Source organism: Notothenia rossii (genome assembly GCF_949606895.1).
Source record: "Notothenia rossii genome assembly, chromosome: 11".
In the NCBI taxonomy this organism is placed as follows: Eukaryota; Metazoa; Chordata; class Actinopteri; order Perciformes; family Nototheniidae; genus Notothenia; species Notothenia rossii.
Genome location: NC_136910.1, coordinates 9,448,959 through 9,475,041, shown reverse-complemented (window position 1 = coordinate 9,475,041; position 26,083 = coordinate 9,448,959). Strand labels below are relative to the sequence as shown.

At 40.6% G+C, this 26,083-nt stretch overlaps 2 protein-coding genes across 3 annotated transcripts in view; both read left to right on the top strand.

Annotated features, from left to right (window-relative positions):
* Nucleotides 1-25,407, top strand: part of LOC307023663 (carnitine O-palmitoyltransferase 1, liver isoform) — a 45,548-nt gene extending 20,141 nt beyond the window's left edge. Inside the window, exons 17-18 of one of the 2 annotated variants that reach the window (XM_079657100.1) lie at nucleotides 23,695-23,805; nucleotides 24,269-25,407. In XM_079657100.1, the coding sequence (XP_079513226.1) occupies nucleotides 23,695-23,805; nucleotides 24,269-24,505 (348 nt within the window). In that variant the 3' untranslated portion in view covers nucleotides 24,506-25,407. The remainder of the gene's footprint in view (nucleotides 1-23,694; nucleotides 23,806-24,268) is intronic. The other variant, XM_079657101.1, reaches the window with a different exon arrangement.
* On the top strand, nucleotides 1,332-19,133 carry LOC307024344 (receptor-type tyrosine-protein phosphatase H-like). The gene is made up of 19 exons (XM_079658405.1): nucleotides 1,332-2,912; nucleotides 3,824-3,941; nucleotides 4,086-4,358; nucleotides 4,535-4,783; nucleotides 5,029-5,283; nucleotides 5,529-5,783; nucleotides 6,295-6,594; nucleotides 6,714-6,947; nucleotides 7,504-7,767; nucleotides 7,966-8,059; nucleotides 8,153-8,203; nucleotides 8,433-8,514; nucleotides 8,653-8,743; nucleotides 8,880-8,956; nucleotides 9,150-9,284; nucleotides 16,521-16,643; nucleotides 16,860-17,020; nucleotides 17,323-17,458; nucleotides 17,897-19,133. The coding sequence occupies exons 1-19, from the start codon at nucleotides 2,844-2,846 to the stop codon at nucleotides 18,089-18,091; spliced, it is 3,162 nt and encodes a 1,053-aa protein (XP_079514531.1). The 5' UTR covers nucleotides 1,332-2,843; the 3' UTR covers nucleotides 18,092-19,133.
* Nucleotides 25,408-26,083: the final 676 nt, after the last annotated feature.

Sequence of the window (26,083 nt, the reverse complement as noted above, 5' to 3'; positions counted from 1 at the left end):
TTAAACAAACACACAAACGAGAAAATTACTAATATTGAATCAAATCAAGTCCCATCCAATTATCAAAACAAATCCAACACTCTGTCCTGAAGACAGAACCCAGAGTAACCACTAACCAGGATGACAGTCTGTAACACAGTCAGGAGACCTTTACAAACTGCCCCGCCCCCTCGCACACAGACGGGAGAGAGAGATCTCGTCTGGATTGGAAAGCTCGAAAATACATCATAGACGCATGTTGTAGTCTTATTGCATATTAGAAACGGAGTTGGATAAACTAAAACTGCGATATAATGTTTATGTAGCAATACTACATATGACATATATTTTTTAAATGTCTCCAGTAGGCCTACCGATAAAAAGTCAGCGTCGGAGCTTAACGTTACCACTGTCTTTAATAATTCCGGGCCGGGCGGAGCCCGTTTAATACCGGGGCTCGGTACCCATCCATACATGGGAGAGGCGCAGCATATTGCTAAGGACTAAATACGATGGAGGGTTCTCATCTCAGCCTTATTAAAGTGGAGTAAGTAAATAAAGAGGCCGGCGCTCCAGGGTCTGGTTCTGCTGTGCGTTTTTGTGATGTAACGGTAAAACATTTCAGAATTCCTCCACGGGATACCATTGTCATTTTACATCACTCAACCCGCGAAATACACACACTCAGTACATAGCCTACTGTAGATAGACCCGCGAATTTGCGGGCCAGGAATTCGCGGGCACAGCCAGCTGTGCGGCTGGCTGACAGCACATGGGCACAGCCTACGTATGTATGTGTGTGTGTGTGTCTGTCTGTCTGTCTGTCTGTCTGTCTGTCTGTCTGTCTGTCTGTCTGTCTGTCTGTGTGTGTGTGTGAGTGTGTGTGTGTGTGTGTTTCGCAGGTTGCTAAATGTTTTGTGTGTTTATGTTGACAAGGAGGTTTAATAATTGTGTGATACACACAACGTGCAGTCGATTTCATTTTCATCGCCGTTTGTAGTAGAGTTAGCAGGGTATTTTTATTTTAACTCTCGTCCCAAATTCGTCCCAAAATAATTTTTTATCCTCCCTGACACTATTTTTTTCGGCCCCGGGACGACGGGACGTCCTTAAGCTCGAGCCCTGGACTAGAGGAGGGACCATGGCCGCTGGGGCCAGAACTGGGGCCGGGACCATGACTGCTGGGGCCAGAACCGGGGCAAGAACCATGGCTGCTGGGGCTAGAACTGGGTCTGGAACCATGGCTGCTGGGACCAGAACCGGGGCCGGAACCATGGCTGCTGGGACCAGAACTGGGTCTGGAACCATGGCTGCTGGGGCCAGGACTGAGGCTGGAACCATGGCTGCTGGGGCCGGAACCATGGCTCTTGGGGCTCGGGCAGCTAGCCTGGACTTGCGACTCCTTCTCTTAGGAGCCGTTTGGAGGCTCCTTAGACCTCCAAAAGCCAGACGAGTTCCAGAGAACGGCTCCTGGACAGGAGCAGGAACTGGGGCAGAAGCAAGGGTTGACTCCAGACGGAACACACCGAGGCTTATGGTGTCAGGTTGGGAATTGGGAGGCAGGGAGCTAGCATGCCTGGGGCTAGCAGGCCGGGAATCACACACCGAGAGGAAATTCAAAATCCAGCCAGGTAAGAATTTCACCAAGCCTGGTTTCTCCGTAGCCATCTGGCGCGCCTCTGCCAGAGCAGCCTCTCGCTGCTGAACCCCGGACGCTCCCCTCCATCGATCAGAGCAGTAAGCCAGAGAAAAGGAAAAATCCAATAATTCCTGCTCAAATGGATCTGCTGGGCCCATCCTTGGTTGGTTGGTTCTGTTACGGTAGAGTGAAGCAAGCAGGACCCAAATGCAGATAATACTGATAATACCTTTATTTCAAGGATAAGAATTAAACTCGGACAAACAGAACACTCCCCGGTGAACTCAGTCACCAACAAAAGACGAACCAACACTGAACACAGGAAGTGACAAGACTAAATAGAGGGAGGGGTAATCACGAGACGAGAAACAGCCGGCCAGGGCAGGAGAAACACAAGGGCAAGAGGTGAACACACTCAGACAATTAGACACACCAGGGAAACTAACGACAGGGAGGAAAAACACAGGGAGAGGGACCAGACAATACACAAGGAGGAAAACATGACAGGGAGAACCGAACAGCAAAATAAACCCAATACAAGACACACAAAACTAAAAACGTGACATAACACAAGAATCGTTACAAAAGGTCTCTGTGGTGGTACAAGGCCAAAAAGGAGAAGCAGCTATTTACTTCTCACCAATATGAAAGGGAATCAGAGATTAGAGAAGGAGGATATGGTTAAGAATTCAAAATCAACACCACTGGAATAAAGTTAATATTGGACTGCGTCAGCCAAGTGTGACGGCCCCAGAGCCTGCGGCCTGTTAGTGTGCAGGTGTGTTGCAGGTCCTGTGATGAGGGTGGAGCGGAGGAAACCAATCAGCATGAATGTGGACACCTGGCCGGAGCCCCAGGTGTTACTTAAGCCCAGCTGCCCGAAGTCACGGGGCCTTCGCGACTCTCTCCAAGACTGCTGTGGGGAAACTCTCGCCGGGATCCTTTCCCCTCGCCCATCCTCTCATTCTTTGTGTGCTTTTGGTTTTGCCACAATAAATGCACCATGGATTTTGGAACCCCTCGAACGTCTCTCTCTCTCTTTCCGTTGTGGCCTACAAGCCGGTCATAACACAAGCAACAAAGAAATTATTTGGCAACCTCAAGTGTTGTTTTTGTCAACACACTCGTGGCAGTACTGGAAATAGAAACTTGAAGTTGGTCTTGGGAAAACAAAGGAATTGTACAGGTTCATAGCATGTGTGTAGCTTAATGAACCGTGATTACGATGGAGACTTTATCTTTCAAAATCACCTCGGACCACTTTCTGCTGTGTCTCTTCCTGAGTCTGCTTTGGGTAAGTGCCTTTAAAAAAAAAAAATGTTTCTGTTCTGACAGTGATCACATGTTTCACCTTTTTCAAAGAATAGGTACCCTCAACAAAGGAAAAGCGTAAAAACCACAGCAATGGTTCAATGCATGATATGAATCTTAACCATAACGGTTAGACAGTGAAACGCATTGCCGGAAATATCCGTATATACAGAACAAAAGAGATGCACAACATAAGAATGGACTTTTTGTAGATGGTGAAATATGAGTTAATTTTGTCTTTTGTCAGTAATCCTTTTTTTCTGACTTCCTTAGAGAAAAAAGATAAATGAGGAAATAACTACGTAAATCATAAAACAAGCTATACCTCAACAAATTGTATCTTATTTATTATATATTTCAGACAAAGAAATGTAACTTGATAATCTCTTGTATTATTGTCTGTATTTGTAAGAATACTTGAATCTCATAATATTGTAGAGAATGTAGATCCGGATTTGCTTGTCATTATTTTTAGCAAGCAGTGAATGAATAATTTGCTATCTTTTTAAGTAGCATATATTTGTGATTGTAAAATGCTACAACCATTTTCTGGCCATAATTTAAATTTAAAGATCTTAAATGGTTCTTTACATTTGCTGAAGTTTCACGGAATAGATGTACGTGATGAAGGAAAGATTGTTGTATTAGGAGTAAGGAGTATTTTTTTTTTTTTTACCTTCTTGCACATTGCCGTTCACCATTGTTCATGTAATAATATAATATAGATCATAACCGCAGAAATGTAATTGCTTTGGGATACTTACATATTGCATTAGAGTTATCTCTGCTATGAGTCAGTTAAATACTTCTGGAAATGTTGGACTGTATGAAATTATACTGTTTGCGGGTTAGTCTATTCTCACTGTTTTCCAACGATTCCTTTTTTGTTTTTAGGGCATCACTGAGACGACCACTTCATCAACAACAAATACAATGAGCCCAAGAAGTGAAGCGACATCAACAAGCGCACCTCCAACCACTTCATCCACAACCCTTACAGCAACAAAGAATCGTGAGTTTGAGCCCCTGCCCTTTATCTCTGTCTGTATTGACTTGTATTATAGTGCAGACTTGTATGAAGGCCCATTGTAATGTCATTTTGTCTCACACTGAATTCTTCTGCTTCAAATAATCGGTCAACTCTTTGTTTTCTTAGCTCCTGCAAATGTTGAAAATGTGAACGTGATCTCACAAACTGAGGGCAGTATAACTCTGATATGGAAACAGGTTGAAACCACCATTTCAACATACTTCCTTGAATATGAAAACGAAGGTAATTACAAGGAGGAATTTATCAACGCAACTGCAGAAGGGACATCAGTAACACATGTAGTTACTTCTCTAAAGAATGTGAAAAAATACAATTTCACTCTCATCACTTCGCTTAACGGAATCAACAGCAGTGGATACAGATTTGAAGCTGCCACTGGTAAGCAATATTACATTTTGAATCAGCATTTGATGAAATGCACATTTAAGATAAATTGCTGTATTTATGTAAATGTAATCATAATTTTCACGCACTTTCGTATTTAGCATCAGAGCAATATCTAGAGACATGACATACTTATATTAACAAGTTTTAAAATGATCTTTACATCCCAGCTCCCCGTAATGCAGAAGGTTTCCGAACAGTTACACAAACAGAGACCAGTATAACTCTGCGGTGGGACAAAGTTGACGATATCCTCCACTATATACTCAATGGAAACGATATTAATGTCACTGCATCAGATGAAACTGAAGTGGAATACACAATCCCAGATCTCACAAATGGAACTAAATACAACTTCCAGCTCTTCACTGTGTTTGAAGATGTCAGAAGTACTGGAGTAAACCTCACTGCAGTCACAGGTAAGATGCTTTCCCTCTGATACAGGCAATTATAACATGTAAATTAAAGTGTATCATTAACTGGGGGATGTTGCTCTCTTTACATATTTGACTGTTATTGATACAATACTGGAATTGAATGCCACTTGGTATTTGAGGAAAGGAACTACACCAAATACAACGTTTTATACAGGAAATGCTGTAATTTTTGTATCCTTCTGTGTAATTTTGTGACTGTTCCTTCATCATGTTTCCTTAATTCCCAGCTCCCCGTAATGCAGAAGGTTTCAAATCATTTACACAAACGGAGACCAGTATAACTCTGCGGTGGGACAAAGTTGACGATATCCTCAACTATAGACTTGGGCTCGATGGAACGGCAACTAATATCACTGCATCAGATGAAACTGAAGTGAAACACACAATCTCAAATCTCACAAGTGGAACTAAATACAACTTCCAGCTCTTCACTGTGTTTGAATATGCCAAAAGTACTGGAGTAAATCTCACTGCAGTCACAGGTAAGATGTTTTCCCTCTGATACAGCCAATTATAACATGTAAATGAAAGTTTCTCATTAACTGGGGGGTGTTGCTCACTTTACATATTTGAGTTTTATTGATACAATACTGGAATTGAATGCAACTTGGTATTTGAGGAAAGGAACTACACCAAATACAAGATTTTATACAGGAAATGCTGTCACTCTTTTATCCTGTCGGGAAATGTTGTGACTGTTCCTTCATCATGTTTCTTTAATTCCCAGCTCCCCGTAATGCAGAAGGTTTCAAATCATTTACACAAACGGAGACCAGTATAACTCTGCGGTGGGACAAAGTTGACGATATCCTCAATTATAGACTTGGGCTCGATGGAAAGGAGTTTAATATCACTGCATCAGATGAAACTGAAGTGAAACACACAATCCCAGATCTCACAAGTGGAACTAAATACAACTTCCAGCTCTTCACTGTGTTTGAATATGCCAAAAGTACTGGAGTAAACCACACTGCAGTCACAGGTAAGATGTTTTCCCTCTGATACAGGCAATTATAAAATGTAAATTAAAGTTTCTCCTTAACTGGGGGGTGTTGCTCACTTTACATATTTGACTGTTATTGATAAAATATTGGAAAGTGAATGCAATCCTCAATTATACACTTGTGATCAATGAAAGTATGATAAACGTCTCTGCATCAGAGGGACTTGAGAAAGTGAAATATGCAATCTCAAACCTCACAAGTGGGACCAAATACAAAGTCAGTCTCCTCACTGTATTTGAAAATGTCAAAAGCACTGGAGTAAATTACTTTGCTGACACTGGTAAGATTTCTCCTCTTTGATATAGGCCTACTATAGGAACCACGACACGGTTCTATAGTAATATCTAGGATACATCTAAACAAGCATCTTACTTTTAAAGACTGTCTCTAAAAGTTGTCATAAACCATGGAATATTAAACACTTAATCCTCATGTCGGACAGAATGTTTTTAAATTCACTGCATATTTAAACCTTTGTCTCTCTGTAACCCTACATGTGTTCATGTTGTTACATGGCGTGTGTGTTTTCAGTTCCCTCAACAGTGGCTTCTGTCAATGTGACTAAACGCTCTGTGACCAACATAACCCTGATGTGGCAGAGAATGAAAAATGACTGGGACTACCGGCTCGAAATGAATGGGGAAAATAGAACAATCCTCCAAAGTAGAACCATGGATGAGGTGTCCCATTCAATCCCAAATCTCGAGCCTGGAACAGAGTATCCATTCAGAGTCATTACACTGTTCTCTGGACTCAGCAGCATTGCTTATGAAGGCTTCACAGTAACGGGTATTTGTAATAAATGAACACAGTCATGGTTCTTGCAAATGATGATTATCTTATAGAATGATGTGCTAACTGTGAAACTGAAGTTGTTTTGCCTGCAATTCTTTTCTCATTCTTTTCAGGCATAGACTGTGCAAATGGAAACTGGCTTGTAACTACCTCATCGATCCAAGGAACGGTGAGAGGTTTGTTCTCAAGTGCACAAGCCAGTAACACATCAACCCCAATTAATGGCAGTACTGGGAATAGCAGTGTGTCATTTTCTGGACTTTACCCTGGCGCGACCTATAATGTGACCCTTCAATATGAGAAAAATGACAAGACATTTGAACAATGTAGACTCACTGTGACAATCGGTAAGTACAAATCTGTCTTTCCACATGAATTGAATATTTGTCTGTGTTCCCCACAATAATGTGAAGTACTAACATAATGTTTAAAATATATATTGTAAGATTCAAGATTTCAGTATTTAAATAATTGAGTATATGAGCTGCTATTATAATGTATTAAACAATACATTTATTAATTATTATCTAAAGAATGGGAAAATTACTTTGTCTTTAAAAAGTGAAATTCTCCTCTTTTTTACAATCAACTATCCCCCAAAAAATGTAAATACCAAACAAGTAAAACAGAAAAGCAGCACATTCTTACTCTGATAAAGCATTAATGACTTGTTAAACTGGTCAAACTTGTCGTTGATAGTTAAACTCACTAGTTAAACAAATTAAATAGTATTATAGTTTTTTAGAGGATTTTCTGTAAATTGACTAATCATGTGTTACTGTATGTTGCATTGTGACTTTTATATGGGAAGTAAACAACTTTCAATGAACTTATAATAACAGCTAGACAGGTTTGTGTTGTGGTTTCTGAATTGAAATATATATTTCCACTTGTTTTTCTCAGTTCCTCCGTATTTAAGATCTTCATGTGAGTACTCTGCAGCCGGCTATTCTATGTCCATCATCTGGAATAAACCGGAAGGTATCTGGACTTCAGTAGAGGTGAACGTCACCGGGAAAACTCCTAAAAAGCTTGAACATGGGGAACAGTCTCTGGAAATGTCTGGATTCCTACCCGCCAGAAAATATGAGGTGTCTATAGCTTCAGTGTCTGGGGATGTAAGAAGTGATGAACCATTCGTTTTTTCGTGTCTTACTGATCCAAGGGGTGAGTCAAAGTTCCTGTATTAGTCTATAAAAATACAATTTCAGTGTATCCTGATGAAACAGTTTACCAATATATTCTCACTTATTATTTTGCTGTTTGGCATCTTTTAAATGACTTGCTTTTTGTGTGGTTATAATGTCTGCTGTGCTGAGTATCTGGATGTTACAAAGCATTTAATCCAGAATCATTTTCTTGTAGGAGTAATTGCTGGGTCATTCTTTGCTGTTCTGATTTTTGCGGTCCTGGTCTGTCTGGTTTTCTTTATTTTTCTAAAAAGACCGGATATTATCAGGTTGGTGCCACCTCAGTGACTATAGTTGGATTATCTTCCTGAAATTAACTTAATTCAACTAAATGAGACTCCCTCTTTGCTTATTTCCCAAAGCAGAAACAAGCTATTTATTGGTGGTTCCAGACAATCCAAAGAAAAGAGCAAGTAAGTATACGTCATCATATCTTTATATTATTTAATACACTTTCAATATATTGAAAACATAAATTATGTGTTGTATAATTTGAAAGAATAAGAGGGTTTCCACGTGTAAAGATATTTTCTATTTACAATTAACGTCAATGTTCTTTAATATTAATGTATGTCAATGGTCTTACATATCATTAACACGTGATATCAATTCAAATATTGCCATTATGTTTTTCTATTTCAGAGCTATTCCTGTGGCAAAGTTTCCAGACCATTTCTACCAATTAGGCATGGATGAAAACCGAGGTTTCAGCCTGGAATATGAGGTACATACAAATTGTGTTTTGTTCTTCCTCAGCTGTCTTCCTATTTTTGCTTATGAGGGAAAAACTTTAATGTTTTAATTTCCTTCTATTGACCTTTGTCTTAATCTCATGCCATGTCATCTGCCATCCTCCATGCAGAGCCTCATTCCTGTTGGCACCGACCAAACACAAAATGCAGCCACTCTACCCGCGAACAAACCCAGGAACCGTTTCAACAATGTTCTGCCATGTAAGCCTGTCCTCTGGACCGGGACATCATGAGCAATAGAGACTCATGAAATGGTCCAGATCCACTGACTCAACCGAAACAACTTCTATTTTGTTTTGGTGTGTTGTGGCAGTTAAACCATCTTTTCTCGTCCTAGATGACTGGTGTCGGGTGAAGCTAGATACTCCCAATCCCAATGGAAACTCTGACTACATTAATGCCAGTTACATGCCGGTAGGTAGTCCTTAATAACGGTCAAAGTGCATATTTGATAAGCTTGTATCATTTGTTATCTGGAGTGAAATTGCCACTTATGCAAGTAAATGGTTAATAAACAATGAAAACCCTGCATGAACATTCATTCTCTCTAAGTCTAGCAATTAATGCTGATTTTCTGGGATTTCATGTAATTACAATTGCTTTTCAGGGTTACAACAGCAGCAAAGACTACATTGCCTGTCAGGGTCCTCTGCCCACAACAGTCAATCATTTCTGGAGGATGATCTGGGAACAACGAGTGAGAGGCATCGTTATGGTAACCAATTGCACTGAAGGAGGAAGGGTAAGTCAACAGGGACATTTGAAAAAAGTTTTAAAGCCAGATTTTAAAGGAAGTACGAACTTCATTCAGTGAGTCACTGTTAATAATTCAACACACTCTCACTCCCTAAGCGTCCAGGAGTGATGCTTGGTCAGGGTCCTGTGGCGTCCAGTTGTGACGCGCCGAGGCTCCTTCAGCTTCATAAACGGACGCAAAGAGCTTTCAACTGATTGCAATGTATTCCCATCGGCGGTGGTATTTGACGCTTAGTGAAGCACCGCATCCATTTATGTCGGCAGCTCTTAAAGGCAATGTGAGCGTCCATTCCCATTGGATAACGGAGAATTGTACACCCGGAAGTAAGTATTCTCCTTACTGTTGATTGATTTGACAGTGATATCTCCACTACTCATCAACTCAAATACACCAGATTAACTTTGTTGACATTGATAGGTTTAAATTGTGTACAATGCTTTTGTGTTTTTCCCCTTCAATTCTGAGAAACAACTTGTTTTCTCTGAAATGTGGAGCGCCAATGAGACTACACTACCCACAATCCCAAGCTATTGTTGTGATGACGCCTGTCCGCTTTGACAAACCTCGTGATAAGTCAACAAGCTCTGTGATTGGATGAAACATAAATTCATACAAAAAAAGTGACGTAGATTTTACTCATCTATTATTCAAAACCATTCTTTTTATTCTAACGTAAATTACATGCCAGTGTTATCTTTTTATTACTTATATTTTTATACTTTATTTGCTATGAGTTATATCTGAAGCAAATTATGTTTCTGAAGATGTGTAGTCAATTCCACCCTTCAATGTAGCATAAATGTGAACTCTCATTTCGAGAACAATACCGGAAACAAACGTAGGAAAGATCCTCAGCTCGCTGATTGGATGTTTTAGCCGCAATGCTCGTTTTTAAAGATATTACTGATTTTCTTTTAATATATGAATGTAAATACTGAGTTGAGAGAATAGTCAGGGGATTTGGGTGATGGGAGACACATCTATGGAATCACAATTTCAATAGCTTACCATTAAATGACGGATATACCGTGATGTTTTACAAATCAGATATTAATGTGAAGTAAAACATGAGAAATAGTATAGCAATATCCTGTAAAATTATGTAAAAACATGAATGAAAACTAAATATCTTCAGATGTTATACATACATAAGTGTCCTACACTAATAATACAACGTTATTATTAGTATGCTGTGTGTACCTTGTGTGCACCGCCTCGTGGTTAAAGCACGTTATTGAATTATTTGTGTTGAATAATGTTATTTTTATTGAATAATGTTATTTGATGAAAAAGATATTAAGAGTACATACTTTCATAGGGGGAAAGTAGAAGGTCAATGTTAGAAATATAGAATAAAAAAAATCAAGAAGATACTGTAAGTGATCTCTACAATAAAACAGTTTAGTGCACGATGTACAAAGATATTAATATGAGGATGTGCAAAACAGACAAACTAATTAACCTTTATTAACACATTAAAGAATACTTGAGGTTAAGGTCTTCTTTCAAATAAGAAAAAAACGTTGGGGGTATCTATCTACAGATACATATTAAGCCTGACACAGTACTTAACGTCTAATATATTGCTTTCCTGCAATGTTAACTATGTTGAAGCACTTATTTTTACTGATATTATACACATTAATTATACTCTTTTTATGTATGTAGATAGTATAAGAAATGTGCAGAATATGACAGGTGGATGGTTAATGGTGGATGTACACACACATATTGATAGATGTCTTGTAATGCACTGTTGAGGAACCTGTGTCCCAAGTTTTTCATTCATTGCATAACTACTGATCCGGTTGCGTGAAGTGCGCTGCTCGGCTGCGCACCGCGTCTCAGCTGCTCCGTCCGTCTTGTGTTTTGTTTTGTTTTTGGGCTAATTATTGTCTAACGTTATTTGTCTGTTTGACACATCATTTTTGAGAGACCATGCTTTTGATCCTGTGGATTACTTTTGCTTTCTGCGGACCATGTCTGGCCATACAACTTTTCAAAACACACCTGAGCCACAACACGAACAGGTACGGCGAGGAGCCCCGGGCTCTACGCTGCTACAGCCGCGAGGCTATGCTGGAGCTACAATGCGATCGGCCTCCTACGAATACACCAAGCCACCTGTGTTCTTTGTTATTGGATGACATCCCTCGGGAGCTGCTTAGACACATCAGGAAAAAGAGACGAGGAAGGAGGGGAGGCGTTCGGAATCGCCTACGGCGGAGATTCAGCCGGCCACCACTTCCATCCATCATTCTCACAAACCTGCGCTCATTGAGCAACAAAGTGGACACACTAAGGTACTGTCATGAATTTCATGAGGCCTCTTTACTATGTTTCACGGAAAGTTGGCTACAATCTACGATGCCTGAATCTCTCCTTGAAGTACCCGGATTCACCCTTGTTCGAGCAGACAGGGATGCGAACTCGGGGAAAACTAGAGGAGGCGTTATTTGTGTGTATATTAATGATCTGTGGTGCCGATCATACTCAGTCAAATGTAAAACCTGTGATCCCAACGTAGAAATTCTCTGGGACATGAACCAATGTCGCCTTGAGACTGTTACCTGGGTTCCAACAGTATGTTAAGGACCACACCAGAAAAGACAATATCCTGGACAAATGTTTCGTAAATGTTAAAGGAGCCTATGTGACTAAATGTAGACCACCAATACTGAACTCTGATCATAATGTTGTAAATATGATATCAGTGTATAAGACCAAACTAAAGAGAAGTAAACCGGAAAAGAAAGTAATAAGGACATGGACAAATGAAAGTAGGGAACAGTTGAAAGCCTGTTTTGATTGGACAGATAGGGACATTTTTCAGGAAGGTATAGATGAAATAACTACTGTTACCAATGACTATATCAACTTCTGTATAGAACTATTTGTTCCCACTAAAGAAATACAAATCTATCCAAATAATAAATCTTATGTGACTAAGGACATTAAAACCGTTATAAATACCAGGAAAATAGCTTTCAAAAACAAAGACTATGGAGCACTTAAACAGACAGAGAAAGAACTGAAAGTCAAATTGAGGGAATCAAAACTGGCACACCAGAGAGCTTTTGGAAAATGCTTTTAAAGCCAAAAACCCCAAAAAGGTATGGGACACCATGAAAACCATGACAGGAATGTCATCCTCAGCTAAACCTATTGTGAAGAACAATGAATTTTGTTTTGCTAACGAACTAAACACGTTCTTTACCCGTTTTGTGCACTGAAATGCTCGAAACCATAATACCTGCTTCCTATGACAAAATTACCATCAGTGTCGAAGAGGTCAGAAAAACATTTCAGTGCACCAACACCAAGAAAGCGGCTGGGCCAGATGGGTGCAGCGGTTTTCTGCTGAAAAACTTTGCTACTGAGCTGGCTCCAGTGTGCCAACCCATCTTTCAGGCTTCTATTGACACGCACACCATCCCTCTGTCATGGAAAACTTCACACATCAAACCGCTGCCCAAAATTCCATGCCCAAAAGAACATAAGGACTACAGACCAATAGTCCTCACCTCAGTGATTATGAAATCACTAGAAAGAATTCTGCTCCGATTTCTTATCAGTACAACACAAGACAAACTGGATCCATATCAATTTGCCTATAAACAAGGGTGCGGCACGGAAGATGCTGTGGCCACTCTGGTTCACATCATCACTAAACATTTAGATACACGCAACACCTATGCAAGAGCCCTCTTCCTAGACTTCTCATCAGCATTCAACACAATACAAGCAGACATCTTGGTGTCAAAAATGGTCAAAATGGAAGTAAATCCATACCTGATTTACTGGTATGCTGCTTTCCTCACTAGTAGAGAGCAACTTGTGAAGGTTAACAAAACCCCGTCATCTGCCATCACAACCAATGTAGGGGCCCCCCAGGGCTGCGTGAGTTCAGCTGTGCTCTTTACTCTATACACTGATGATTGTCGTACCAACACACCAAATCAAGTCAACATTAAGTACTCTGATGATACTGCAATAATATCTCTGCTCAGTAACACAGACGACCCTGAGCTGCACCAACAGGCTGTAAATCAGTTGGTGGAGTGGACTGATAACAATGCTCTTGAGATCAACACCAAGAAAACTGAGGAAATCATTTTTGGCTCACCATCAGACTCCCATAAAGTCCCCATTGTCATCCGTACAGATGAAATCAAGCAGGGAGTTTCATATAAATACTTGGGTGTAATGATTGACCATCTGCTGTCATGGAAGGATCACATTGAATATCTGTGCAAAAGGACAAAACAAATAATTTATTTTCTCCGCCGTCCTAGGTCTTTTGGGGCGAGCAGAGAAATTCTTCTGTTGTTCTTTACATCTGTGATCATGTCTATTCTGCAGTACTGCAATACTACCTGGTACAAATGTTTGTCAGCAGCTTTAAAATCAAAACTGCTCCACCTGTTAAAAATCTGCTCAAAGATTGTTGGTCAACCCTGTCAGAGACTCTATGACTCAGCCTATCATAACAACCTAGTGAGGCTGTCCAACAACATCATCTCTGACCCAAACCATGTTCTGAACAGTGAATATGAACTACTACCATCTAATCGGAGATACAGGGTCCCACGATTCAATAAAATCAGACTGAAGCACTCCTTTGTGCATCAGTCAATCCTCACAGGAAACACAGAGCTAAATCCCAGATCAAATGCACGCTGAAGGTTCTTTGAGCATGTTTTCTCTCACTGATTGTGCTGTTATGTTAAATGTTGTTTGTGTTTCATGTATTGTGTCTGGATACTTGTCTGTTGATGTTGGACATGGAGCTGCTGTGACGCAAGTCAGATTTCAGACTTGATCTGACAAATAAAGTATTATCGTATCGTATCGTATCGTACACCGTAGTTGTGTAGATATGTCAATAAACCTTTGAAAATCTTGAAATCTTGAAAGGGATGTGCAAAATAGCAATTATATACCGTTTTTAATTAACAATTAGTAGAGAATAACGATTAATGAATATACTTCATAGAGATCTGCAGATAAATGTTTAGTCTTCTCAAGCACCAACAATCAAATATCTCTCCTGATTGAGACTTGACAATCACCTTTCCCTGAATTGTACTCAGGTGTAACTAAAGTCTGCCTTAAGGGTTGTTTATATTTCACATCATTAATCAGAATCTGCAAAGTAACTAAAATAAATGTAGTGGAGTAAAAATACCAGGTTAACCTCTGAATTGGAGTAGAATTACAAAGTAACAATGAGCTGTCATGTGGGTATATATTAATGCTGCCCATTATGGATACAAGCGATTTTCATCCATTTAGTAATTACATGTTTTAAATGTGTACACACCAATGTGTTTCCGATTGCCTAATCCTCCAGGGCTGTACACAGTTTAATACTGTCAACTTCTAATTTTGAGAAAAACAAAAACGTCTTTTAAAACTATAATGCCCAGTAGAGATGTGCCATAGAGCAGTGGTTCTCAAACTTTTTTCAATAATGTACCCCCTTTGAAAAAAAGATTCAGCGAAGTACCCCCTGAGCAGCGCAAAAAAAATTGTTAGGGAAAAAATGCCTAGAGGTACAGTGCAGCGCTGCACCATCAGTGTCTGATTTATTAAAACAAAAACCTTGTAACTGAGAAACACTTAAATGCTACATTTCAAAGGTTTACAATCCATCACTAAATTCATGGCCAACCAATTTCAACATCATGTAATAACACTAAGACGACATTAGTTGCATCGAACTGATCTTTTTAATAAGTTGTACTTAAAATTTAGTGAGAAACATGGGCTTGTGCTTCACTGAGGATCTTTGTCATTCTGACAGGAAGGCAACTGCAGTTATTACACTTATTACACGTTTTGAAATATGTGTGGCCTAACTCTGTTAATATAAAACCCACACTGCTCAAACGTCGTTACTTTTCCTAAAATTTGTATATTTATTTATTTTGGGGCGTGGGGAATAAGAGAAAAAAAGATATGAGCATTTTATGAGCATGGGATTTTGACCCCTCATATAAACATATGCATAATGCTGCGCTATACTTTGCGGCCGTTGCCAAGCAACGCTTATTGTTTAGGTCCTTTGATAAGCAGGCAGTCATATCATTAACTAGAACTAGCTAGATCTGATAGATTTGGACATAAACGCGAGTGGAGTCTAACCGGACGCGAGAGAGGGATCAGAGATCAGATCAGCTGCTGCTGACGGAGAACACGCAGCTCTGCATGATCACAGCTCCGCCACTGTGATGGACCGTTGAGCGGAGAGAGAGAGGAAAAGAGAGCACCCCGTTTATTGTTCCCATTTTATTATCCAGAATTACTGTAAACTTTTGAAGAAAGTAGTTAATCTACTATTTGTAGTTTGTTTAAATGCATTAATTACGTTTTTTTTCATTAACATAAAATAAACCTCACGTACCCCCTGCAGTACTCCAACGTACCCCTGGGGGTCCGCGTACCCCCATTTGAGAACCACTGCCATAGTGAACATGTTGCGAAACACAATAGCCAGCATGTGTAGTTCTCGGGGGGCGTTCGAGTCCAGTTTTGAATAGTCTACCGTGGTTTCGTTCCATTTAAAAGAGCTTGACGCTCAGCGTAACCTTGGCGCACTGCCACTCCAACATCCAATCCCAGAGCTTGATAATTGTCGCAAAGCGGACAGGCGTCGTCACAATAATAGCTGGGGATTGTGGGTAGTGTAGTCTCTTTGGCGCTCCACATTTCAGAGAAAACAAGTTGTTTCTCAGAATTGAAGGAGGAAAAACACAAAAGCATTGTACACAATTCAAACCTATCAATGTCGTTTAATTAACAAAGGTAATCTGGTGTTTTTGAGTTGATGAGTAGTGGAGATATCACTGTCAAATCAATCGACAGTAAGGAGAATACTTACTTCTGGGTGTACAATTCTCCGTTATCCAATGGGAATGCACCATCACATTGCCTTTAAGAGCTGCAGACATAAATGAATGCCGTGCTTCCCTAAGCGTAATATACCACCGCCGATGGGAATACATTGCAATCAGTTGAAAGCTCTTTGCGTCCGTTTATGAAGCTGAAGGAGCCTCGGCGCGTCACAACTGGACGGCAAGGGACCCTAACCAAGCTTCTCTCCTGGACGCTTAGTGAGTGAGAGTGTGTTGAATAATTAGCTAAGTGTCAAATGGTGACTTGATTGACACGTATTGCCACAACTTCAATCACTTATTTTTCTTTATGTTTTTTTCCTAGACGAAGTGTGAGCAGTATTGGCCTGCAGACAGTAAGCCTGTGCCTCACGGAGAGCTGATAGTAACCCTTAGGTCTGAACAGCAGGAGCCCGACTGGACTTTGAGGGAATTTAGAGTGAAAAATGTATGAAACCCTCTTCAATGTTTATGATGTAACTTAATAGGCTTCTTATTAATATGTTTCCAAGTCGCAAATAACTATTTCATGTTTCATAAAACAAGCTTGTTTGAGTTTGTGCACATTTGCTTTTAAAGAGGATAATGCTTGAGAACTTGAAATATATTTGCTCAACACAAATATTTACTGTATTGAGTTCCTCTATTTGCATCGTCTTCGCAGAGGAACAACTCAGAGGAGCGCACAGTTAAACATTTTCACTTCACTGCCTGGCCTAACCACGGAGTCCCTCAGGGCACAGAGGTGCTGATCCAGTTCAGAGGACTGGTGAGACGGCACATAGAGAGAGACGGGGCTGGAGCACCAACTGTGGTTCACTGCAGGTACAAGTTTTACATCAGGAGAGTAACCTATGCTATTATTTTTGGAAGTTTTGTTTAAAAAACAATTCAGTGGGACAAGAAATCAGACAAAGGTCAAAGACAGGAGCCCTGTAGTTAGGTCAAATTAATAGCTTACTGCTAAATCATATGATATAGATATGCATACACATTTTAAATAAAATAACAGCTTTTGAAACTTACTGGCTGAATTTTAAAGTCAGTATAAAGTGAATAGTTGCTCAGGTCTTATGGGACTACATGATGGTGACCATCATACCTTTTGCTGCGTGTCTCTCTTTTAGTGCTGGAGTGGGGAGGACAGGCACTATCATGGCCTTGGATGTGCTGCTTCAGCAGCTAGAGAAAGAAAGAGCGGTGGGCATCAATGGCTTTGTGCACAAGATGAGACTGAGTCGCCCACACATGGTGCAGACTGAGGTAAAACTAACCCTCTTTCTGAGCTATGACTTCTTTAGGTACCCTTTATAATCTTTAGATTTTTGGAAACAGGTGTTGAAACAGTACAAGCACTGTTCTATAGCAAGTTTAAGCTTTGCATATTTTTCCACTTGGATGTACATTTTCAACAAAGTTGTCTTTTACAGTTCCGCATTTAACCTACTAATGTAGACAATTTGACAATTGAATTACACAGTGACAATAATGTATTAATGTATGTGTCACTGCACATAGTTGTGTGTTTGCCAAATACTTTTACATTCTGTGTAATTCAAAATGTTAATAAGTCCAAACACAAAAAGCTTGGCTTACATTATTAGAAAATTATGATAAACATCTTTAAGGAAGTATCACCCAGAGCAGTGTGAGAATTAATACTTTAACCCCAAAGTTTTGCATTTGGTTTGTGTATTTCAGTCTCAGTACGTGTTCCTGCACCACTGCATCATGGACTGCCTGCAGCCTCATGAGAATACTGAAGAGAACATCTATGAGAATACTGAAGAAAACATCTATGAGAATACTATAGAGAATACTGAAGAGAACATCTATGAGAATGAAGACAAGATATACGACACTGCACTACAAGAGTTTCCTCAACAAAAAACATAAACTATACAACTTGACAGTACTGATCATCATTCTTTTATGCACTTATAATAACTAAATCTACATGCTATATTTTTGCTAAACTGTAAATATAAAAAACAGGTAAGCCTAAATATTAATATAAATTCATAGTAATCTTTAGATTTTATTTAATGTATAACATTGTGTTCATCTTATCAGCTTAAAGGTAGGGTAGGTCTGTCAGGGTTGAGCGAAGCAGGCAGGACCCAAATGCAGGTTTAACAGATAATACCTTTTATTTCAAGGCTAAACGTAACATACAGAACAGAACTCTCCCCCGTGAACAGAGTCAACAACAACAAGGATCTAACAATGACAGACAGAAAAACCAGAACTTAAATGGACACAAGACTAATCACACAAACAAGACACAGGTGAGGAGGGAGGAGAAAACACAGGGGCACAACGTCAACACAATCGGGTAATCAGGCAGGAGGGAACACAGAGCCAGAAAGCAACAGGCAAGACGGGGGGTGAACACTTTTCAAAATAAAACAGGAAACCAAAGACAGATCAAGACAAGACAAAACAACACAGACAGATCGTGTCAAGGTCATTCACTTCAGAAACACTTTTTGTTATATTCCATGGAATGCTCTTAACATCCTGATAGCAATGAATATATTAAATGCTTTGACAATAGATACATAAAGAAATGTCATCTGTGGAAGCCGTGGCGCTGTAAAAAGCACAACCAATCATCTGAGCCGGCCCGGCTAAAATAACTGGATGGCCTACCTGCCTGTCAGCCTTCCATCTCGTGCACAAACTTATCTCTTGCCCTCATTGGTCATGTGCGCGGTCGTGTGTGTTGGAGGAGGGGCTCTGTAAGGAAGTCTGAAGGAAGGGGCAGATTTGGCCCAAATCAGCTGCAAATTCTAGCGCACTCAAGCTGGTTTCTCCATTCTTACCTACCCCTATACTTTTAATATGTATATTCTTGTTGTTATTATTATCATGTGAGGGAACAATATGATGACTGAAGAATGTTTTCACATTACATTCATTAAAAATGAAATGTTGGTGGAAAACAATGACTTTCTATTTGTACAAGAAATAAAATATTTTGTATTAACAAATATATCTGAATGTGTTTACAAAGTCTTTAAATGAAATGAAAAGACAACATGTGTCACATTTTCCGTTAGTGTCAACAGTAACAAACTATTTACATTTTGCATTCTGAGCTGGGTTTTGGGTCCAGTGTTTGTCCTCGATGTATGTTGATGACAACACACCCGCTCAAGCATCCTCTTATGTGTCTTGATTCGATGTGTCCTGGCTACAGAAGCTGCTAGAGAACTTTTCATCGATGATTTCCTGTCTGGCTTTTAAGGCCTCGGGGATGATCTCGGCTGGCACTGTTTGCAACTTGCTTGGATGCAGGGGCTCATCAGACACCTGAAACGCCACTTCATGGAGTCGAGTGTTTTCCGCATTACCTTTTCTCTGATGAGTCTTTGACATACAACTGAACGCTTGACACACAGTCACACTTCACATTAATTTGTTAATCATTAGAACATTTATATCTCTGTGCCTGTAGGGAATTTCCTTACATCCGGGTGTTAAGGAAATAATTTGCCTAGGTATTCAACCTTTGACACAGTTCATCATTTTCTCCTCTCACTGTCTCCTTTCCCATGGCATAGTTCTACGGCCTTGGGTATTGCTGCGATCTCTTTTAAGGAGGGGCAGCTTGGGCGCATTGTTGTTGCCAGTCTATGACGGAGCACAAGCCGCCATGAGGTAATTTACTGCAGGGACGTAGGTTCCCTGGCGCGCATTCTTTTCTATGGACGAGAGCTCTAGTTAGATTCAGGGTCCATATTTGTTTAGTCTCACTTATGAAGAATGTTGATTATTACACTCCGAACTAGTTAAAACCTGGAGCTACAGAAGGAGTTCTTCAGAATTGGTTTGGCAACTGCTGTGTCCACTCGTGATACACCACCTTTCTTGTCAACTCTCCGGCCGAAACTCCAAATAAACAATCAATGTTTGACATCAAAGCTCCAACTCTCCTTGTGCCTCTCTGAGTCCTGACTCTCCATTGCTTCAGTAGTTTCCCTTACACTGGGGAAAACTTCTACTTGAACTAAAGGATAAACTGATAACAAGTTGGGGCTTAAAGTTCACTGGGAACATGAAGAACAAAGGCCATTTCTTTAAGGACTCATATGCTCAAAGGCCAATTTGTTTTGTTTATCTTGGTCAGATATGCATGTTGATGTGGTAGTGTAGTGTTTTTGTTTGTTTGTTTGAATCAAATACACTGTTAGATACAAAGCTACATTTCAGTTATATGTGTTTTGCTTGAGTAGATTTTATTGACAAGGAGGCAATGAAGTAGTGATGTGTGAGTGGGATGATTCTACACTATAATGTGTCACTTTGATCCAGCTTTTGAATATTTGTATCTTATCAATAACCCAAAACGGTGCATGCACTTCCTACTCCATCTCCTTCCCTTTGATGGAGGAGTACCACATGTCCTCCTCATACGTGCTGCCCGCACAACACTTCTCCACATTCAGTATGTTTCCGTCGCTGTCACATATGAGCTGGCTCGACACCGATGTAAGACCCAACGTGTTGAGGAAAAACCTGAACCTCTCCTCATATGGAGTGTTGTGTTCTTTAATTCCAGGAAAGACAAACAACTTCTAAGTTTAACTATTTATTATAAGAGAGCAAAATATATATATATATCCACTTGGCCAAGGACTCGTCATGTCATAGAAATCAAAGGCAGCAAAGCTGTAATCTGTAACCACTATTTCCGGAAAGAGCCCCGAACCTCGTGCGCCAATACATTTTATCATACAGGGCTTTGCCCATACATTTATGATTGGTTAAGACTAGATGGAAAGAAACCGTGGTTTAGACTTTGGTTCCCTCTGGTAAGTGCACAGACTTAGACAAAAGTCTCTTGGCAACACGATCTCCAATCAGCATCCTTCCCTACTCTGTCCCTCCCTACTCTGTCTCTATCCTACGTAATTTGTTCTTGCTAAAGTTTCCACACAGTATAGTTGAATCCTTCATTATGCCGGATCCCAGTCTTGCGTTGGAGAGAAGCTCACACACAACTCAAGGCCGGAGCGATGTCCTGTTCTGACTAACTCATTGTCCTCTTACGGTGTCTGCTCCTGACCTTGCTACTTTCCACCATAGGGAAAGCCCTAGCTCGGTTGTTGGCCAACAGACTCACCCCCCTGTCAGAAAGCATCCTTCCTGAGTCTCAGAGTGGATTTCGCCCAAACAGAGGCACTACAGACATGATTTTCACTACTCGCCTACTGCAGGAAAGATGCCGGGAACAAAATCAACCATTATACATGGCCTTCATAGACCTCACCAAAGCCTTAGACTCAGTGAACCGTCAGGCCCTCTGGCTGGTACTGGCAAAGATTGGCTGCCCAGAAAAATACGTCCGGGTACTGAGACTGCTGCATGACAATATGTCAGCCACGGTACTCAGTGGCAGTGGAGACAAAACTGAACCCTTCCGGGTCGACACAGGAGTCACACAGGGATGTGTCATCGCTCCAACGCTATTCTCCATCTTTGTTGCTGCTATCCTACATCTCACAAGCAAGCATCTGCCCTAGGGAGTCAACATCATGTACAGAACTGACGGCCAACTCCTTAACATCAAGCGTTTCACGGCTAAAGGTCAAACCAGCACCATATCGATCATGGAGCTGCAGTATGCGGACGACAACACCCTTGTAGCCCTCTCGGAAGAGGACCTACAGGGTATCCTATCAGCCTTTACGAAAGCATACCAACAGCTTGGTCTAGCCATCAACATAAAAAAGACCCAAATCCTCCACCAACCACCACCAAACAGCAGTACGCCTGTCCTACCCCCAAACATCTCCATTGACAACATCATACTGGAAAATGTGAATTCCTATACCTTGGCAGCCTCCTATCATCAAAAGCTGTTATTGATGATGAAATACACCATCGCCTCAGCTGTGCCAGTGGGGCTTTCTCAAGGCTAAGGAAGAGAGTCTTTGAGAACCGTGACCTCCAAGCAAAGACCAAAATCTTGGTCTATAAAGCTGTGGTGCTCCCCACTCTTCTGTATGGATCAGAAGCCTGGACCACATACAGCAGGCACTAAGGCACTTGAGGCATACCATCAGAGATCCCTCCTAAAAATCCTCAGGATTAGCTGGGAGGATCGGCGCACTAACACCAGCGTCCTGGAGGAGGCTGACATTTCCACCATCACTGCCACCATTGCCCAAAACCAGCTCAGATGGACTGGCCATATTATCCGCATGCCTGACTCTCGCCTCCCAAAAGATAACATAAAAACAAACCTAAAGAAGTGCCACATAGACCTAAAAGCTTGGGAAGACATGGCAACAGACAGGGCGACCTGGAGAAACCTTGTCCGTGAGGGTGCTGCACTATATAATGATGACCTCTGCCATGCTGCACAAGACAAGCGTAGACTCAGGAAGGAGAGAGCAACCACCAAACAGGTCCAACCCAAACCCTCCAACACTACATTACCCTGTCCACACTGCACAAGGATAATCGGATTTGGCCACTTTATGATGTCATAGCGATTTTTTGGCTTGTGTAACCATTAGCCAGTCACCAACCAAGGAAACCCCCCCCCCCTCCCCCAACCTTTATCACCTGAATCTCCTCCTAGAGCACCTTTGTGTTATTTTTAACCAAATATCTCTCAGAGGGGCGTAGGGAGTGGCTCCTTATTTTCATGTAAAGGCCCAGATACACCGGCCCGAAATCGGCAGTAAATGGGAGTCGGGCCGAACATGAGCGTGGGCACGCCCTATTCGGAGTGGTGTGCTCCGCACCGTCGGGTCTTTTCTGCCGACCTGACGCCTTTTCTTGCCGATCGGCGTCGGGGACACCACCGGAAGTCGGACAAAGGGATAACACTGATTGGCTGTTCAGCTAGCGAATCAGTGCATGAGAAGCGTTAACGGAAGTGAGGGAGGTAAACAAATGATTTAAAATGGAAGATGGAACACACACGGACGGCTATTTCACCTCATCGGTTTATAGAGCTCCTGTTCGTTCATGTTTTCAATGGACGAGAGTGAAAATTGAAAGAAAAACGCTATTTGTTGTTTGTTTCTATCACAGTCTGTTCTTCTTCTCTGTCTTCCGGTTGTTCCGGTTGTTGCTTCTTTTGAATGATGAATACACACTACCGCCACCTGCTGGTAAGGAGAGTTATTGCCACTCACGCATGCGCAGTTCATACGTGCTCGGCTCGGATTTGCGGTGTGTTCCAGTGCGCGAAGTCGGCAAATACGCAGGAGAGTATGGCGACGCAACAGTCGGTGTCGGCGTCGGCGACTTCTCAGGTGACTGGCCGGTGTATCTGGGCCTTAAAGTAACAGACAGAGAATCAGCACTTTTGAAACAGGGCTGAAACAGAGGGGATTATGGGATGCTACAATGCATGATCTGTTTGGTATTTTGAAGCAAACATTTCAGAGACGACTTGTATATATCTGAGACCTATAATATATTGATGAAAAACAGTATAATAGGGGACCTCTAAACTATTTGATATCTACGTGTTTCAGGTGCTGTCCGAGCCCTGGCGGCTGTCCACCAGTCAGTCTCCGATGCACGTGAAGATTTTTGATATCGTCAACCACCCAGAGTACGTCTCCTGTGGAGGGGGCTTTGGACCGGTCAGTGCTTCTCTCACAAAATTACTAAACTGTTTTATGGTTGTCCTGGAAACAATAAATAAACAGGGCTGTACCAAATAGCTTAAACGTCATCAAAAATATTGACAAATGCAAATTATTTCCTCTTTTTAAACCCTGTATTTCTGCAACACTGACCCATGTATGACCACAATAACAAAAGACTAAAATTCCAGTGATGATTGAAAGATCATAATAAGCTTTATTAAAAAATACTTGGTACAGCCCTAGAAATAAAGTTACAATTGCTATGCCATTTTACTGGTTTTATTTACTAGTCCTTTCCTTTTTTTTCAGTCTTGGACCTGTAAAATAAAACATGCAAACTTATTTTCTTTCTCATATTAACAGATACAACACAGCTACTTTTTTGAATGAAAGTGGCTCTGTATTCTTGTACTCATTAAACAGCCACGAGTATAAATATAGTGTGTGTCTCTTTCAGGTGGCTGATGACGGTTATGGGGTATCCTACTCCTTTATGGGGGATAACAAATTGAACTTCCACATCTCATGCAAGCACTCGTGTCCAGAGACTGTGAGTTCAATAAAAGGAGTAATGCAATACAATAAAAAGAATCTGCTGTACATATTTAAGTTGCATTTAAAGGGGACCTTTCATGCAAAAATTTACTTTTTGATGTATTTTATGCATAAACATGTGTCCCCGGTGTGTCAGTGAATTGTCAGAAAACAAAACCCTATCTCTTTTCCTCCGTACCCAAAACTCTAAAAACGGGGCTACAACGGAGCTGATCCAGATTTGCGTCCGATATGACGTAATATCGGAAAGGTGGACCCACCGCTCTATCAGAAACGTTGCTATCAGAAACAATTTCTGACGTGTTTTGGACGTAATATGGTCTTTGTTTACACTAGCAAGCATTGCTAACACTCAGAGCTAACCTGTACTGGAGAGAATATGTGTAAAAAAGCCGGATATAAAAAAAAGGAACTTGGAAAAGCATTTGAGCAAAACACATCATAGACATCTTTTTTATATATTTTGATATATCTGAGACCCATAATATATGCCTTAAAATATTGTATAATTAATACAGATGAAATCGGATCTTATTGGATGAGGTTGTGTGAAATGCTAATTCTTATTTGCTGTATGTCTGCCCTCCATGAAGCACATAATGTATTTAATAATATTTTTTCTACAAAAACATGATTGTAATGCGTTGCTGGGAATGCCAGGTGGTGAAATAACAAATCCACGGGTTGGCATTACTGTTTGACTGGTATTATATTCAGGAAATAACTCATATTTTATGTTTTCACACATTCAAAATGTACAAAATATAAAGGTCAGTTTGCTCTCATCGCTCAGTTGGTTAAAGACTCTACTGTAACAAACTCCAGATATTTCACTGCCACCTTAAATCTGTTTTGTATTTTGTTTTTACCACTGTATTATTACGGAAGCATCATAACAGTACAAGTTATATTTATGTATCATATGCAGGTATTTAGTCTCGAGCAGGTCAGATGTGGATTACATCTGATTCCTCTGTCATTTTTCATTGAGTATTGCCTTTTCACTCAAGCTTGTCTCGCTGTATTACTATTGTCAGCCTTCTTAATGCAATATAACGGGAGAACATAAAGTTATTCATAAAGAAAAAAAGTGTGAAGTGTTTGTTTTTGTTGCCTTAACCCTCCTGTTGTGTTTGTTCCAAAATTCAAACACCATTAGAACATCAACAAGAATAGTCATGTGTGTGTTTCTGGCAGCCAGGTGTGGTTCACATACAGTAGGAGGAAGGGTGTTCTTCAGTTGCCTCTTCCTCAGTGGACTCTTCCTCAGTGGACTCTTCCTCGCCATCTCAAAAGGGTCTGGATCCAAATCAGGATCGATATTGTCTTCCATTTCTGAGACATCTAACTCTATTTCGGGAGTAAAATGAGAACAAGCCAGCAACAATAAAATTATATATGACACATTGTTTAGTCTGCCAGGTGTGGTTCACGTGGGGGGATGGGCCCATAGAGAGGGAAACGCATCAAATTGTTGTGTGAGCTGTAAGTTCAGAGCTAATCTTTTTGATAAGGGTCCCCCCTTATTATCATTTTTTATATAAGGGGGGGGACCCTAATTATTTTAGTAGAGTAAAGAAATTATTATTGGGCAACACAGCAGGATAATTAAGGCTTCCCCTACAAATAACATCTAATGGAAAAGCCACAAGCCCTTAGAATCAACTGAGATATGACACATGCATAAATATTCCCTTATTGCACATGTGTCAAACTC

Coding starts and splice junctions, on each gene's coding strand:
- LOC307024344 (XM_079658405.1), top strand. CDS start 2,844: ATGGAGACTTTATCTTTCAAAATCACCTCGGACCACTTTCTGCTGTGT. Junction 7,768..7,965: donor GTGTCTTACTGATCCAAGGG/GTGAGTCAAAGT, acceptor ATTTTCTTGTAG/GAGTAATTGCTGGGTCATTC. Junction 8,957..9,149: donor TTAATGCCAGTTACATGCCG/GTAGGTAGTCCT, acceptor ATTGCTTTTCAG/GGTTACAACAGCAGCAAAGA.